The sequence below is a fragment of the Papaver somniferum genome, chromosome 1, assembly GCF_003573695.1.
Source record: "Papaver somniferum cultivar HN1 chromosome 1, ASM357369v1, whole genome shotgun sequence".
NCBI lineage: Eukaryota > Viridiplantae > Streptophyta > Magnoliopsida > Ranunculales > Papaveraceae > Papaver > Papaver somniferum.
The window spans coordinates 216,007,306-216,018,636 of NC_039358.1; the positions used below are offsets into that span (position 1 = coordinate 216,007,306).

Sequence of the window (11,331 nt, forward strand, 5' to 3'; positions counted from 1 at the left end):
AACAAAAGACGACGGTTTTCATGGAGAGAGAATAATCATCCCTTTCCTTGATTCAATAGAGTTTCTCGACATTTCTTCTCAAGAGGAACAACAATGGCGAAAAAAATTCCTTAGAAATGTCTGAAGAAACGAAAAAAATCAATGAATCATCACTTCTACTTGTTTTTTAAATCAAATCAGAAACCAATTATCCTTTCCTAAGAAGAAATCTTGTTGATTCTCGAATTCGGGAATAATGTTGGAAAAACGAAGTAGTATACGATCGTCTACATACGTAATAGGGATATCGAATTTGATTGTGATAGTTTTAGGTGTGATTTTAGTGATTTATTCATCGTTTGGGAGATGTAATGGTGGAAAAATTCTTCCATTGATAGTTGTTGCTATGGCTGCTGCTGTTAGAATCATTGCTATGTTTGGTATAGCGATTGCTCAACAAGCCACCGCCACAAGTATACTTAGTTCACCTCAGGTTGATTCTTCTTCTTCTGCTGTTGATGCTGTTATCCGCCATGAACGACGGGTAATTTCGTGAATTCCCTCATTGTTGTTTGATTTTTTTCTTTAAATGTAATTAGGTTTTAATTTAAATTTCAGTGTAATTAAGCATGCATTCGACAAGTATTAATTCGTATAGATACCTGTAGGTCTAGTTTGAACTTGAATTAAGGAACAGTGATTTATGGTGTAACTTTATAAATTCTAAATTTTTCTTGGTAGTTCTTTATCGCGACAACTTAGAAAATTTGAGTTGGAGTGTAGATGTTACCCAGCTAAAACACTGTCATGTGGATAACGATCCTAGGACAAGTCATAAGAGAAGTGTTGAAACATTATGGCCTATGTTGAGATGGAATATCTCCAAGAATGTTGTTCCGTTCGTAATGGTACAAAGAACCTAGCTGATTCACTCTTTTTTAGTGTACTCTTTGGTTTCTCCTAGTGTTGTCTTTGTGGTGATTGCCTTTTATTTTCGAATGGATGGAAGGGGATCACTTGTTATATTTGTTTTTATGGAATGTCTTGCTTGGTTGTTCTACTGATGTCTATTCAAATGAGATTTAGAACCCTGATCACATGAACGGATACTCCTTATTTACAAAAGAGTTTCTTAGAAGTTAGAAAAAATAGTGTTAGCCTGGATTTGCATCCTTATATGTTTTGACTCAGGCCTCGCTGTAACATCAAAAAACCCAGGATAGCATGTTTAAAAAACTTGCTGATCCCATTTTACCCTCGGCCTCGTTTTGGATTTTTCATATCATTGTGATGATTCATAAAATCACTTCCCTAGATTTCTTTTATGCTTTATTTATCCTTCTTCTGGTTCTGCTTCTGTTTCTTTTAAATTTTGACTGAATGTCGTTGAGTTAGATTTTCCTGCCAACTTTCTTTATCTAGAGGAACCCTGTTTGGCCTCAATTCGAAAGGACAAGGTCTGCAGTAAGGTTCAGAATTGAGCAAAAGGGGCAGCAAACTCTTCCATCGGCATTCCATGCACCTCTCGACATACTAACTTGAGATGTTTTAGTCGCTGTTAGTGTCTAATATTAGTACAACCTAAGTAGCAGTTTCAAGAATTCTTTTGATAAAAATGTTCGTGGGATTTTGAGAAGCTCAATGTTGATATCTGCTTCCAGCTGAACTAATTATTTTTCCTGGTCATATATGTACTGTGAATCTAATAACAACTGTGCTTTATTCTTTGGGCCATTCACTGAAAAGTATATTCTAAACCAGCTTTCTCTATTATAGATTGTAAGATTTTATCATGTTTATGTTGTCAGATGAGGTATAAAAGGTGGCTGTGGTGGACTCGGTTTGGAATGGTAATTACCGTATTACAGTTTTTTGGGGCAAGTTATTTAATGATCATCATACTACAATATTTTTCTCAATCTGGAAAATCAAGTTGGTGTTTTCTAGGTAAAATGGAGTTCTTTCGTATGTATATCAGTATATGTTCATTTTCATTAGGGGGATGTGAGAATTCTGTGGCAGTGTTGTGTTTTCCATCATAGAATTGAACTTTTGAGCTTATTTGGTAAATTTTGTCTCGTATGCTCAGTCATTTGCTTATATTGAAAGATGGCCACTAGCAAAGTACAATGGTAAAGGTTAACTCCCCTTGGACCATGGTTTTTAAAATAATCGGGACATGAATAAATGGATCAGTCATCAGTGATGCTGAGTGATTCAGTAGAGATAATGCCAGCAAGATCATATTATCAGCATGTTTATATCCTCAAAATTTTCTTTATATCTAATTTAGGATGGATTCTACAGTCTAGCCTGGAACATACTCTTCGTGTATAGGTTGATATTATATATGGATATTAAATATAATGTGTTTCTCATCATTTGTTCAATACAGAATAACATTATTGTAGCTATTTCAGAAAAGTCAGGTTTCTTTTCCTTTGATCAGGACAGATCCAAATCATAATGCATTGGAGCGGAAGTTACTGGTCGCTTTTCTCGTTCTTGTGTGGTTTGTGGTCATTATACAATGTATAGCAGGATCTGATGTATTGAGATGGAGGTCTTTCTATGCAACTCATGATAATGCATGGAAAGCTCATTACCACGAGGTTTTTGATCATGGAATTCGTGAAGTTTTGTGCTGTCTCGGGCGAGTAAAATACTTGTAAGGTTTCCTCCATATGTTCTTGGGTCTTTCTTTTACTGTTAGTTTTCAGTCTGGTATAATGTTTGCTTTCTTTTACTAATTCTTCTAGGAGTGTCTTGGAGGAAGATGAGGTATACTCTGTAGCACGGCTTTTGGGCGACCTTGTTGCATATCGTGCATCTGGAACTGGGCATTTGGAACTTTTGGCAGGTCAGTTGTATAAATTACTGTGATGCATTTTTCATCTCACTGCTGGAAGTCAGCCATGAGCCATCCTCCTTTACTTGATATGGATAGAACTTCCATAACCAATTCCATCTGTAAAAACTATTTTGTTTTCTTTTTTCGTGATGCATATAAAGACAAATAACTAGAGTTTTGTGATGGCATCTTTACATTCTATTTGAGATTTTGTTTTGTTAAAACTTTACAAAATATTGTTTCATAACCTAGATAATGTACACATGCACTTATTTACTTGAAGCATTGTGTTACATACGGTATTTGATTTTTGAAGCCCCGTTTCTCTAGGATTTTTGATTACTTGCTCATTCTGTTAGGCAAATTGCCGGTCCCTATGATGAATGCGATTCAATTGGTATTTATAAACTTGTAACTAATGGATGTGGCTTTTATAATCATCCACAAACCCGATTCCATTTCCAGTGGCTAGCTGTGTTAATAATTGCATTTGTTTCTTTTTCCTTTTTCATGTTTCTTAACTTTTTATTTTATTTTTCAATTTCTGATATGTAATGACTGTTCTTGCAATTTAACAATCATCACTGTGTACAATCATATCCTCTGTCAAGGAAAGGCTAAAACAAATTTTCATATCGGAAGGATTCTGTTTTCAGGACTTGCTTTATTACAGAGACCAAGGCCATTAACAAGTAACGAAGATGATTTACTGGAGGCACCTGAAGAAACGATTCGAGAGGCGGCTTCCCTTCATCAATTTGCCGAAGCTGCCTACACGGTCCTCTCTTGAATTTTGGTGCATTCTTCTTTATGCTAACATTATAGTGTCATCAGCAGCATTGTCCTTGCCTTATAGAAACAAGTCAATATAAATGGTCTCTTAATAAAAAGCTTATGTGCAGGGTCCATTGCTTGATTTTGGAAGGAACCCCATATTGTTCCCTTGTGCATGGCTCTATAGGCAAGGGGTTGTGACCCCCTGGACTCGAAACAGGTCATCCTTTTATTTTATTCGGTATCAAACTTGATGGTTGTATGAATGTCTAAAACATCTAACCTTTCGTGAAACTAAAACCTACGGTTGAAAATGAAATCCTTGAGATATTGCTTATGGTGGAGAAACATTTTGTTCTGTTGGGAAATTTGGATATTACTTTTTCATCCATATTCTGTATATAGTGCAGTGAGGATGGTTATTAGGAATATGGGAATTCACTTTTTGTTCATTGAGTCTCTGGATTCCTTTACTTAAGGACTTATTAGTCCTAATACCTACATTTCACTCTTTTCCAGGCGACCTGTTCTTGGAGGTGATAACTGGTGGCGGGGACACGCAGCTGCCTTTTTAAATTACGTTAACCTTTCCCCAGAATCACTTCGGCAAGGGCGAGTTTGTCAGGTTAAAATTTGTAATATCAGTGTATTTCTCTGTTCTTAAAAGTTGCTAGTTTGTTGTGCAATTGTTACTTTTTAAACATAAATTATCAGAGATTATTTGCAGAAGCATTTACCTAGGGAAGTAGCACGTATTACTAGAACATGTATCTTTAATTGCAAGTATTCAGTACTCCATTACTTGCTGAGTTGCTTCTGATAATTATTTACCCATTTCCATTTCAAAAATTTTACTTCTGCAACATAACCCTACGCCCCTTATGTCCCCCCTTCACTTCCCTATATGACCAGTGTCAATAGTGACATAAGAAAGAAGTCTCTTTCTCTTTGTTTTATTTATTACTCTGTTTTATATATATATATATAAATCAGTTTGTATCTTTTACCATCAGGCAAAGTGTGAAGCTGCATACTTCGTCGTGGTTTTACATCACCTGAGATCTGTGGTTATTGCTGTACGTGGAACGGAGACTCCTGAAGACCTTATAACTGATGGTTTGTGCAGGGAATGCACCCTTTCAGAGAAAGATTTGGATGGTTTGATAAGGTGTTTCTCAATATATATATTTGATAAACTAGTTTCAATATCCATTAGTTTCACTAGAATAATATTTAATGTCGCATCTTAATTAGCCCATTACTGAACTAAATATGTCATACCTTACTATTTTCTTTTTTCAGTAGCAATAGCATTATCAACCCAGATGTGAAGCAAGGGGTTCTCTCAAGTTTTCCGCATCATGGGCATTCAGGAATAGTTGAAACTGCACGGGAGCTATTCATGCAAATTGATGGCGTACCTGAGAGTAAAGGTTAGCAATATCAAAAGAAGATATGTTTATGCTTTGTAAAATGTTGAGTAAAGTGGTTGTAGATTCCTAGTGGATTCTTGATCTCTTGCCTCCCATCAATGCTACCCTTTCATACCTGCTTATTGCTGTTGCATACTTCTCAACTTTCTTGCATCTCATTGTAAGCTGCTTCATTTATTGTTCTTACTATATTTCCTTTGGATATTAAAACCATGTGTAGTGCACAATATGCTCTCAAGTAGTGTATGCTTTACAAATTAGACATAGAAGTACTATGATTAGTATTGCGTATCTGTTAGTTATAGTCTCTGTCCTCTGATCACACTGCAGCATATCTTGTTAATAAGTCGTATTTCTGGGATGTTCTAATTTTACCTTCTTTTCTCCATTGTAGATAGTGAACATGATGCCACTGGATTTCTTTCCTCGTTAATGGGACCCGATTGTGAATGTCATGGATACAATATTCGGATCGTGGGGCATTCTCTTGGAGGTTCTATTAGTGCCTTACTTGGAATAAGGGTAATGCAGTAACTGTTTGTTACTATCAAGTGTCCAAGTACTTTATCACTTCGTTCACTTTGTAGTTTGAAATGTCGAATGATAATCCATGTTGGTTGGTTCTCAATTGTTCAATGGACTAGATACTTGTATGGATGAATTACACCTGATTCTGGTTGTTGAATAAACATTTGTCCCTGCTTTCCCCTGTTGACAAATTAATAGTGTTAAATTGTGACATTAAAACTGCTGTGTATGATCCATTACATGGTTTTGTTGAGATGAGTTCACATGGTTAGCATTTCTGTCAAACCCAGCGACAATCTCTAGTTTTAGGCGTTCTTATTCTAGGTAGTTTTAGGCGTTCTCATTCTAGGTCAAGCAGATTTTTACTTTATGCATCCACAGGTTCTAATCATATATGCCTCTCCAGAGAAATGAAAAAAAAAAAGGTTCTTGCTGTAAAGTGTTTATTATTTTCATATCCAGCTTATTCCTCCATACTTTATCCCTATATTTTTGAGTCTTCATGTTTGAATGGTTTTGTGTGATGAAATAACTGATCATTGTATCTTAACTCTTCTACAGTTATATGGCCGGTTCCCGAATTTGCATGTGTATTCATTTGGACCCCTACCATGTGTGGATTCAATCGTTGCAGATTCATGTTCAGACTTCATTACAAGGTGATTATAAATGCTTCTCATTTACCGTGGAAGGTTCTCCTTGGATTTATTTGCCTCTTTCCTCGATTTTGACAGACAGACGGTGTCCCTAAATCACTCTATTGATTTATTCCCTGTGAATGTCTGTTCCAAATTGCCAATTCTAAGCAGTTATTAGTTTCTTTTTCCTGTTCTGCTTATTCAGAATACTAATTGCTTGAGGTTTTGCAGCATCGTATACAATGATGAATTTTCCGCACGGCTTTCAGTAAATTCAATTCTTAGGCTTCGTGCCGCATCAATCACAGCATTGTCAGAGGATTCTGCTGCTGATTCAGCCATGATTTTCAGACTTGCTCGGCGAGTAATGCAGCTTAGCAGTTTTAAGTCCAACGAGGAAGCAGTTCCTGCTTCCTCCTTGGAAAGTGAGACCATGACACCTCAAGACAGTAACCACCATATTCACAGAAGAAGACACTACAACTATGTTATAGAAGGTAAAATTCTTTGCAACTCTTTTGTTTCTTTCTTTTCTTTGTTTTTACTTTTTTGGCATGTTGAGAATGGCCAGATATTAGCTTCCAGCTGAAATAAGGTTCAAAGTTTCTTTCTAAATGAATGCATAGAAAGTATGAAACATTCCAATAGGTTTTAATTGTTGGTTTCATATACTTCTTTCTTTTTTTTGACACTTATCAAAAAGGGTATAGCTAAAAAGAAGTTAAACCAACAACAGTTCTGAACAAACCAAGATTTTTGGACAAATAATAAACCGACTCACATTCGCCCCCGAGGCCAGCAGGGGCCACTTTAATGTGTGTGTCGGTTTTGGATTTGTCCTAAAATCTGTGTTTGTTAATCATTATTGTTAAACCAATAGGTTTGGAATGATTATGTTTTCCATAAATGTATTTGATACCTTTTGTACAGTATCCAACTGCATCTCAAAAGTCAAAACTCTGAAAAGATGGTTACAATTTTCAGATCTTAAACCATGGTTGTAAGTGTTGGATGCATAGATGTTTCCAGGAGCCGGTTCGACCGGAAGCTTTTAAAAATGATAAGGGTTGTGTCCTGTATATAATGCAGGGGGTGCCGAACAGGATCAGGAGTTCCCTGCTTTCAACGTTACAGATTTTACCGAAAGCCAAGATACTGCAATTTTGAAAGAAAACTCTGAGCAAGTTGGCTGCTATGATACACTTAGTAGTTGCACCAGTCCATGCGTTGAAGTGAAGGAAGATGTAATTACGTGTGAAGATTCTGTGTCTAAATTTATGAATGCTGTCCCATCGTCTAATGAAACCTCAGCAGGAGATCCCCCAGAGATGTACCTCCCAGGTGTTGTCATACTAATGTTGCCAAAAAAGAACAGCTTTTTGCCGATATGGGGTGGGTGGAAAATTCTTGAAAGAGATCATGGTTATAGAGCCTACCTTGCAAAGAAGGAAAGTTTTAAAGATATTATTGTTTCGCCATTTATGTTCCTCGATCATCTGCCCTGGAGGTAAGCAGACAATGAGCTGAATTATCTTCTTGTTAAATGTTTCTAAGCATTTTATGAAAGAGTGTCATTGGAATTTATGATGGGACAGCTGCTGTGGGCTTCCCAAGTTTACTGGTTACAGCCATTAGAAAAACGAGAACAGTAAATGAGTTTTCTTTTGTTAGCCCATTTAGATGTTGGATTGTGCAGTGTGGTCTCAACTCACACTCTTCTAACCACAGCTGTAGTTGGCATAAGTTTTCACATTAATCTGTCAGATAATGATATTCATGTAATATTACTCGTCTGGCGTCAATTGACGACCACTGATAGTTTGTTTGGTATTTTCAGATGTCATTATGCTCTGCAGAAAGTACTAGAAGCCCGACAAGCACAATCTCAACAAGATTTATCTGCTTTGGTGTAGATATGAATCATTTGATTTCGACTCATCGATTCATGCTCTCTTCAGTGGTCAAATTGTTGCATCCATGGCATATTTTACAAGTTTGCAGCAGTCCCTTAACCATCAGCCTGTAGATACTCGATTCATTTTGAGCAAGGGTTCTGATCCTGGTTAGGTCTTTAACCCCGAAGATTTGTGGAAAAGAAAGAATAGAGGTAGGTGAATTTTCTTTTTTATCTAATTTCCTACCTCCATTATATGCCGAAACTCTTGTCTGCATGGTGATGATTTTTCACCGAAAGGTTATTTTTATTTCAATGTGATAATTTAATGTTAGAGATATATTCGCAATCGCTATTTACCGAGCGATCGAGTCCTCAGTTACTGTAATCAACTTGACATAAACTCAAGAATACGTGGATCAAACAACTAAATTGTGATACAACTAAATCGTCATTAATGAAAAGAAACACAGGGTACAGGTTATGGATGTTAGCTATTATGTTTCTTTACATGTTTCTGTAAGGTTCCCTTTGTTTTCGTTTGTTGTTATTTTTGGGTAAAGACAAATATGCAGACTGGTGTGTAGGCTGGCAATACGGCTAATCCTGAAACAAGGTTTGTCGGTTGATTTCATATACCCAGGTGATGATTGGATCATAACATTCAGAACGGGCATTCTCAGCGAGGAAGATCTACACTACTGACGCACAAATTCCCCCATCTCAGAAGGGTGTAATGAAAACTGCTACTGACATGTACACAAAATGTTGTTGGACAAAAATTCGGCTGAGTTGAACCGAGTTAAATAGGTTAAATGAAGATTCACTGGGTTCACACAGCGTCGCACTTGAGTCGGTGGATTAACAGAAACCTTGGAAGAAGTGACTCGGTGATTAGATCTCCGATTTTTGTAGGACCATATATGTGTAGATGTTTTCTTAGAAGTTAAGATAAAGGGTGTTTTTTGTTTGGTTCTGGGTTACAGTCCGAGATGGTTAACGGAAACTGACATAAATCAAACTAGTCCTCCGCTTTGAAGAACGAAAGAGTAGAAGGAAGAAATCATGTGAAAACTGGATAAATACACGCCAACCAACTTTGATTGCAACTCAAGTGTTCGTTAGTTTGTTGTCACAACTCACACCACAGGAGTACGACACTAAACTGCGCGTCGACCAAAAACTCTATTCGTCTCGTGTCCGATAAAATTGTCTTTACGAACTTCACAAATAAATACCCAATTAGGGTATTAACGAGTTTCATTTTCAAAGTCCGTTTGCTTTTTGAAGCTCCTCCCACCTTTTAGAGGTGAACTGACAACCACTAAATGAAGTTTTTGCTTCCAGCATCTGTCTTCAAGTACGAACTACCACCCCTTTTTAATCTCAAAGTCTCTCCTGGATGGAATGGAATCATACCAAAAGGACGGTCATTTTGATCTCAAAATTGAATCTCTCCAATAGGGAAATGACGAAGGCTGTGACGCATAGCAATCCTAGATACACGTGTGACCTGCAACAAACTCATTTTGGCGATCAAGAAAAGGATCTTTTTATAGTATCCTCTTCCTCTCCCGTGGCCTTTTGCTTCTAGAAATATATGACAGCACAAGAGTAATTGTCAATATTAGTTAATTAGTGGGATGTCATACGTTGAATAATATAAATTCTGAAAAATCCAAGTTTCAAAAATGATAATTGAAAATAATTATAGAGATTCTTGACCATTTCTTTAAATTATAATGTCGGAGCTTTTGTACCTCTGTTCCAGTGAAGCATGACATAAACAAATATAAGCCCAAAACACTAAACTCTCCCGTTACAAATCAAACTTCTTCTGCAATTTTCTCTTTTTTTCATAATTAAATTTTGTTTCTACTTTTTTACATGGCCTTTCTAATGATGATTTTAATATTTCATGCTTTTAGGTGGAATATCACAAGTGAGAAAATTCAGATTGTCCTTGTGATATGATGTGCATTAAGTGCCCCTATCAAATTTATTTCAAGGAAAAGAAGTCTTGGAAAACATGTGCACTATCGGTGGGTGTAGTAATGGCATCCTACATAGCTTACTGTCATGGCAAGACAACCAGCCAGGAGAATTGAATTATTCATCATCTTACATTGACCGTTAGCTGTGTTTGCATTAATCGGATCCTTGCCTACCACATAAGGCGAAATCCAGTAAGAACAATGTTGATCAAGGGAAATACCAGTCTGAAATTCGCGTAATATCTCGTGTGTTTAATATCTCAGTCTAAAATTACGAAACACCCGTTATTTTCTTTTTCCTCTTTGGTAGTCAAAGATGTTATTCCGTTGAATGACATAGAGACCCCAAAATTCTTTAATGTCAAGAACATTTTGAGGGGGTATGGAATCTTGCTAAACTTTTTTAGCTAAAAGCAGTGGTCAGGCATTCAAGTATAATTAGTGAGATTGCAAAAGTTTTAATTGGATAATTTTTATTGATGCATTATTTAGAAAAAGAGACTCTTCTATGGGTTATGGCTTTTTACTGTACTCAGTGGATCATGAGACTTTTATGCATATATCAGCAGATTCGGACTGGATTACTTCAACTTTTCACGAGGAAACGAAAACCTTGTTAAATGCAGCTACTTGGTTAAAGAATAACATACTATCAAGTGTTTCTACATAGTCACTGACTGCAAAGCTTTGGCAGACGACATCAATAAAGTAAGTATAGAAGCCCCTTGGATAGTGGAAAACACTTTGCAAGAAGTCAGGACAATTTTGGAAGAATTATCCCAATAACAGGTTAAGTACATAAATAGAAAACATAACTTTGCTGCAGATCACATTGTAAACGAAGCAAGGATAAAAGATCTTCAATATATATCTACACATTTGGAGTACAAAATTCAAAAATCCATTATTTATTCCAATGTATCCAATAAAAATAGAAGATTAAAAAAGTATCCACCCATTAAATATTGCGTTTGTACGCAAAAATGCAACTAGCACTGTTCTAGCACATTTCAGTCCATGCCAATGCATATACCACTAGTCAAGTACCCTACTATATATCCATGCATTTGCCGATTTTATCCATACCAAAGGCCCCATAGTCCTTAACTGTTACTCAGGCCCTCCCATGCCACATGCCAACATTCAATGAATCAATATACCCCGCAGGGCCGTTCATCTTGTTGGACTTTCAATATTCTCTTTTTTCCTCCTATTTTATTTGAATCAAACCAATCCCTTT

General features: G+C 36.5%; 1 protein-coding gene across 2 annotated transcripts; it reads left to right on the plus strand.

Moving 5' to 3' along the window:
- On the plus strand, positions 1–9,166 carry LOC113315802. 2 transcript variants are annotated; one of them, XR_003342962.1, is made up of 15 exons: positions 1–523; positions 1,788–1,926; positions 2,434–2,647; positions 2,739–2,839; positions 3,487–3,608; positions 3,733–3,824; positions 4,124–4,229; positions 4,618–4,772; positions 4,907–5,037; positions 5,432–5,559; positions 6,127–6,224; positions 6,435–6,700; positions 7,293–7,710; positions 8,041–8,310; positions 8,741–9,166. XR_003342962.1 is itself a non-coding variant. In XM_026564055.1 (14 exons), the coding sequence occupies exons 1-14, from the start codon at positions 236–238 to the stop codon at positions 8,114–8,116; spliced, it is 2,334 nt and encodes a 777-aa protein (XP_026419840.1). In that variant the 5' UTR covers positions 1–235; the 3' UTR covers positions 8,117–8,590. The 2 variants fall into 2 exon arrangements, 1 of the variants encoding a protein (XP_026419840.1); XM_026564055.1 differs by lacking the exon at positions 8,741–9,166 and having other exon boundaries at positions 8,041–8,590.
- The last annotated feature ends 2,165 nt before the right edge of the window (positions 9,167–11,331 follow it).

Coding starts and splice junctions, on each gene's coding strand:
- LOC113315802 (XM_026564055.1), top strand. CDS start 236: ATGTTGGAAAAACGAAGTAGTATACGATCGTCTACATACGTAATAGGG. Junction 1,927..2,433: donor ATCAAGTTGGTGTTTTCTAG/GTAAAATGGAGT, acceptor TGATCAGGACAG/ATCCAAATCATAATGCATTG. Junction 6,701..7,292: donor CTACAACTATGTTATAGAAG/GTAAAATTCTTT, acceptor TATATAATGCAG/GGGGTGCCGAACAGGATCAG.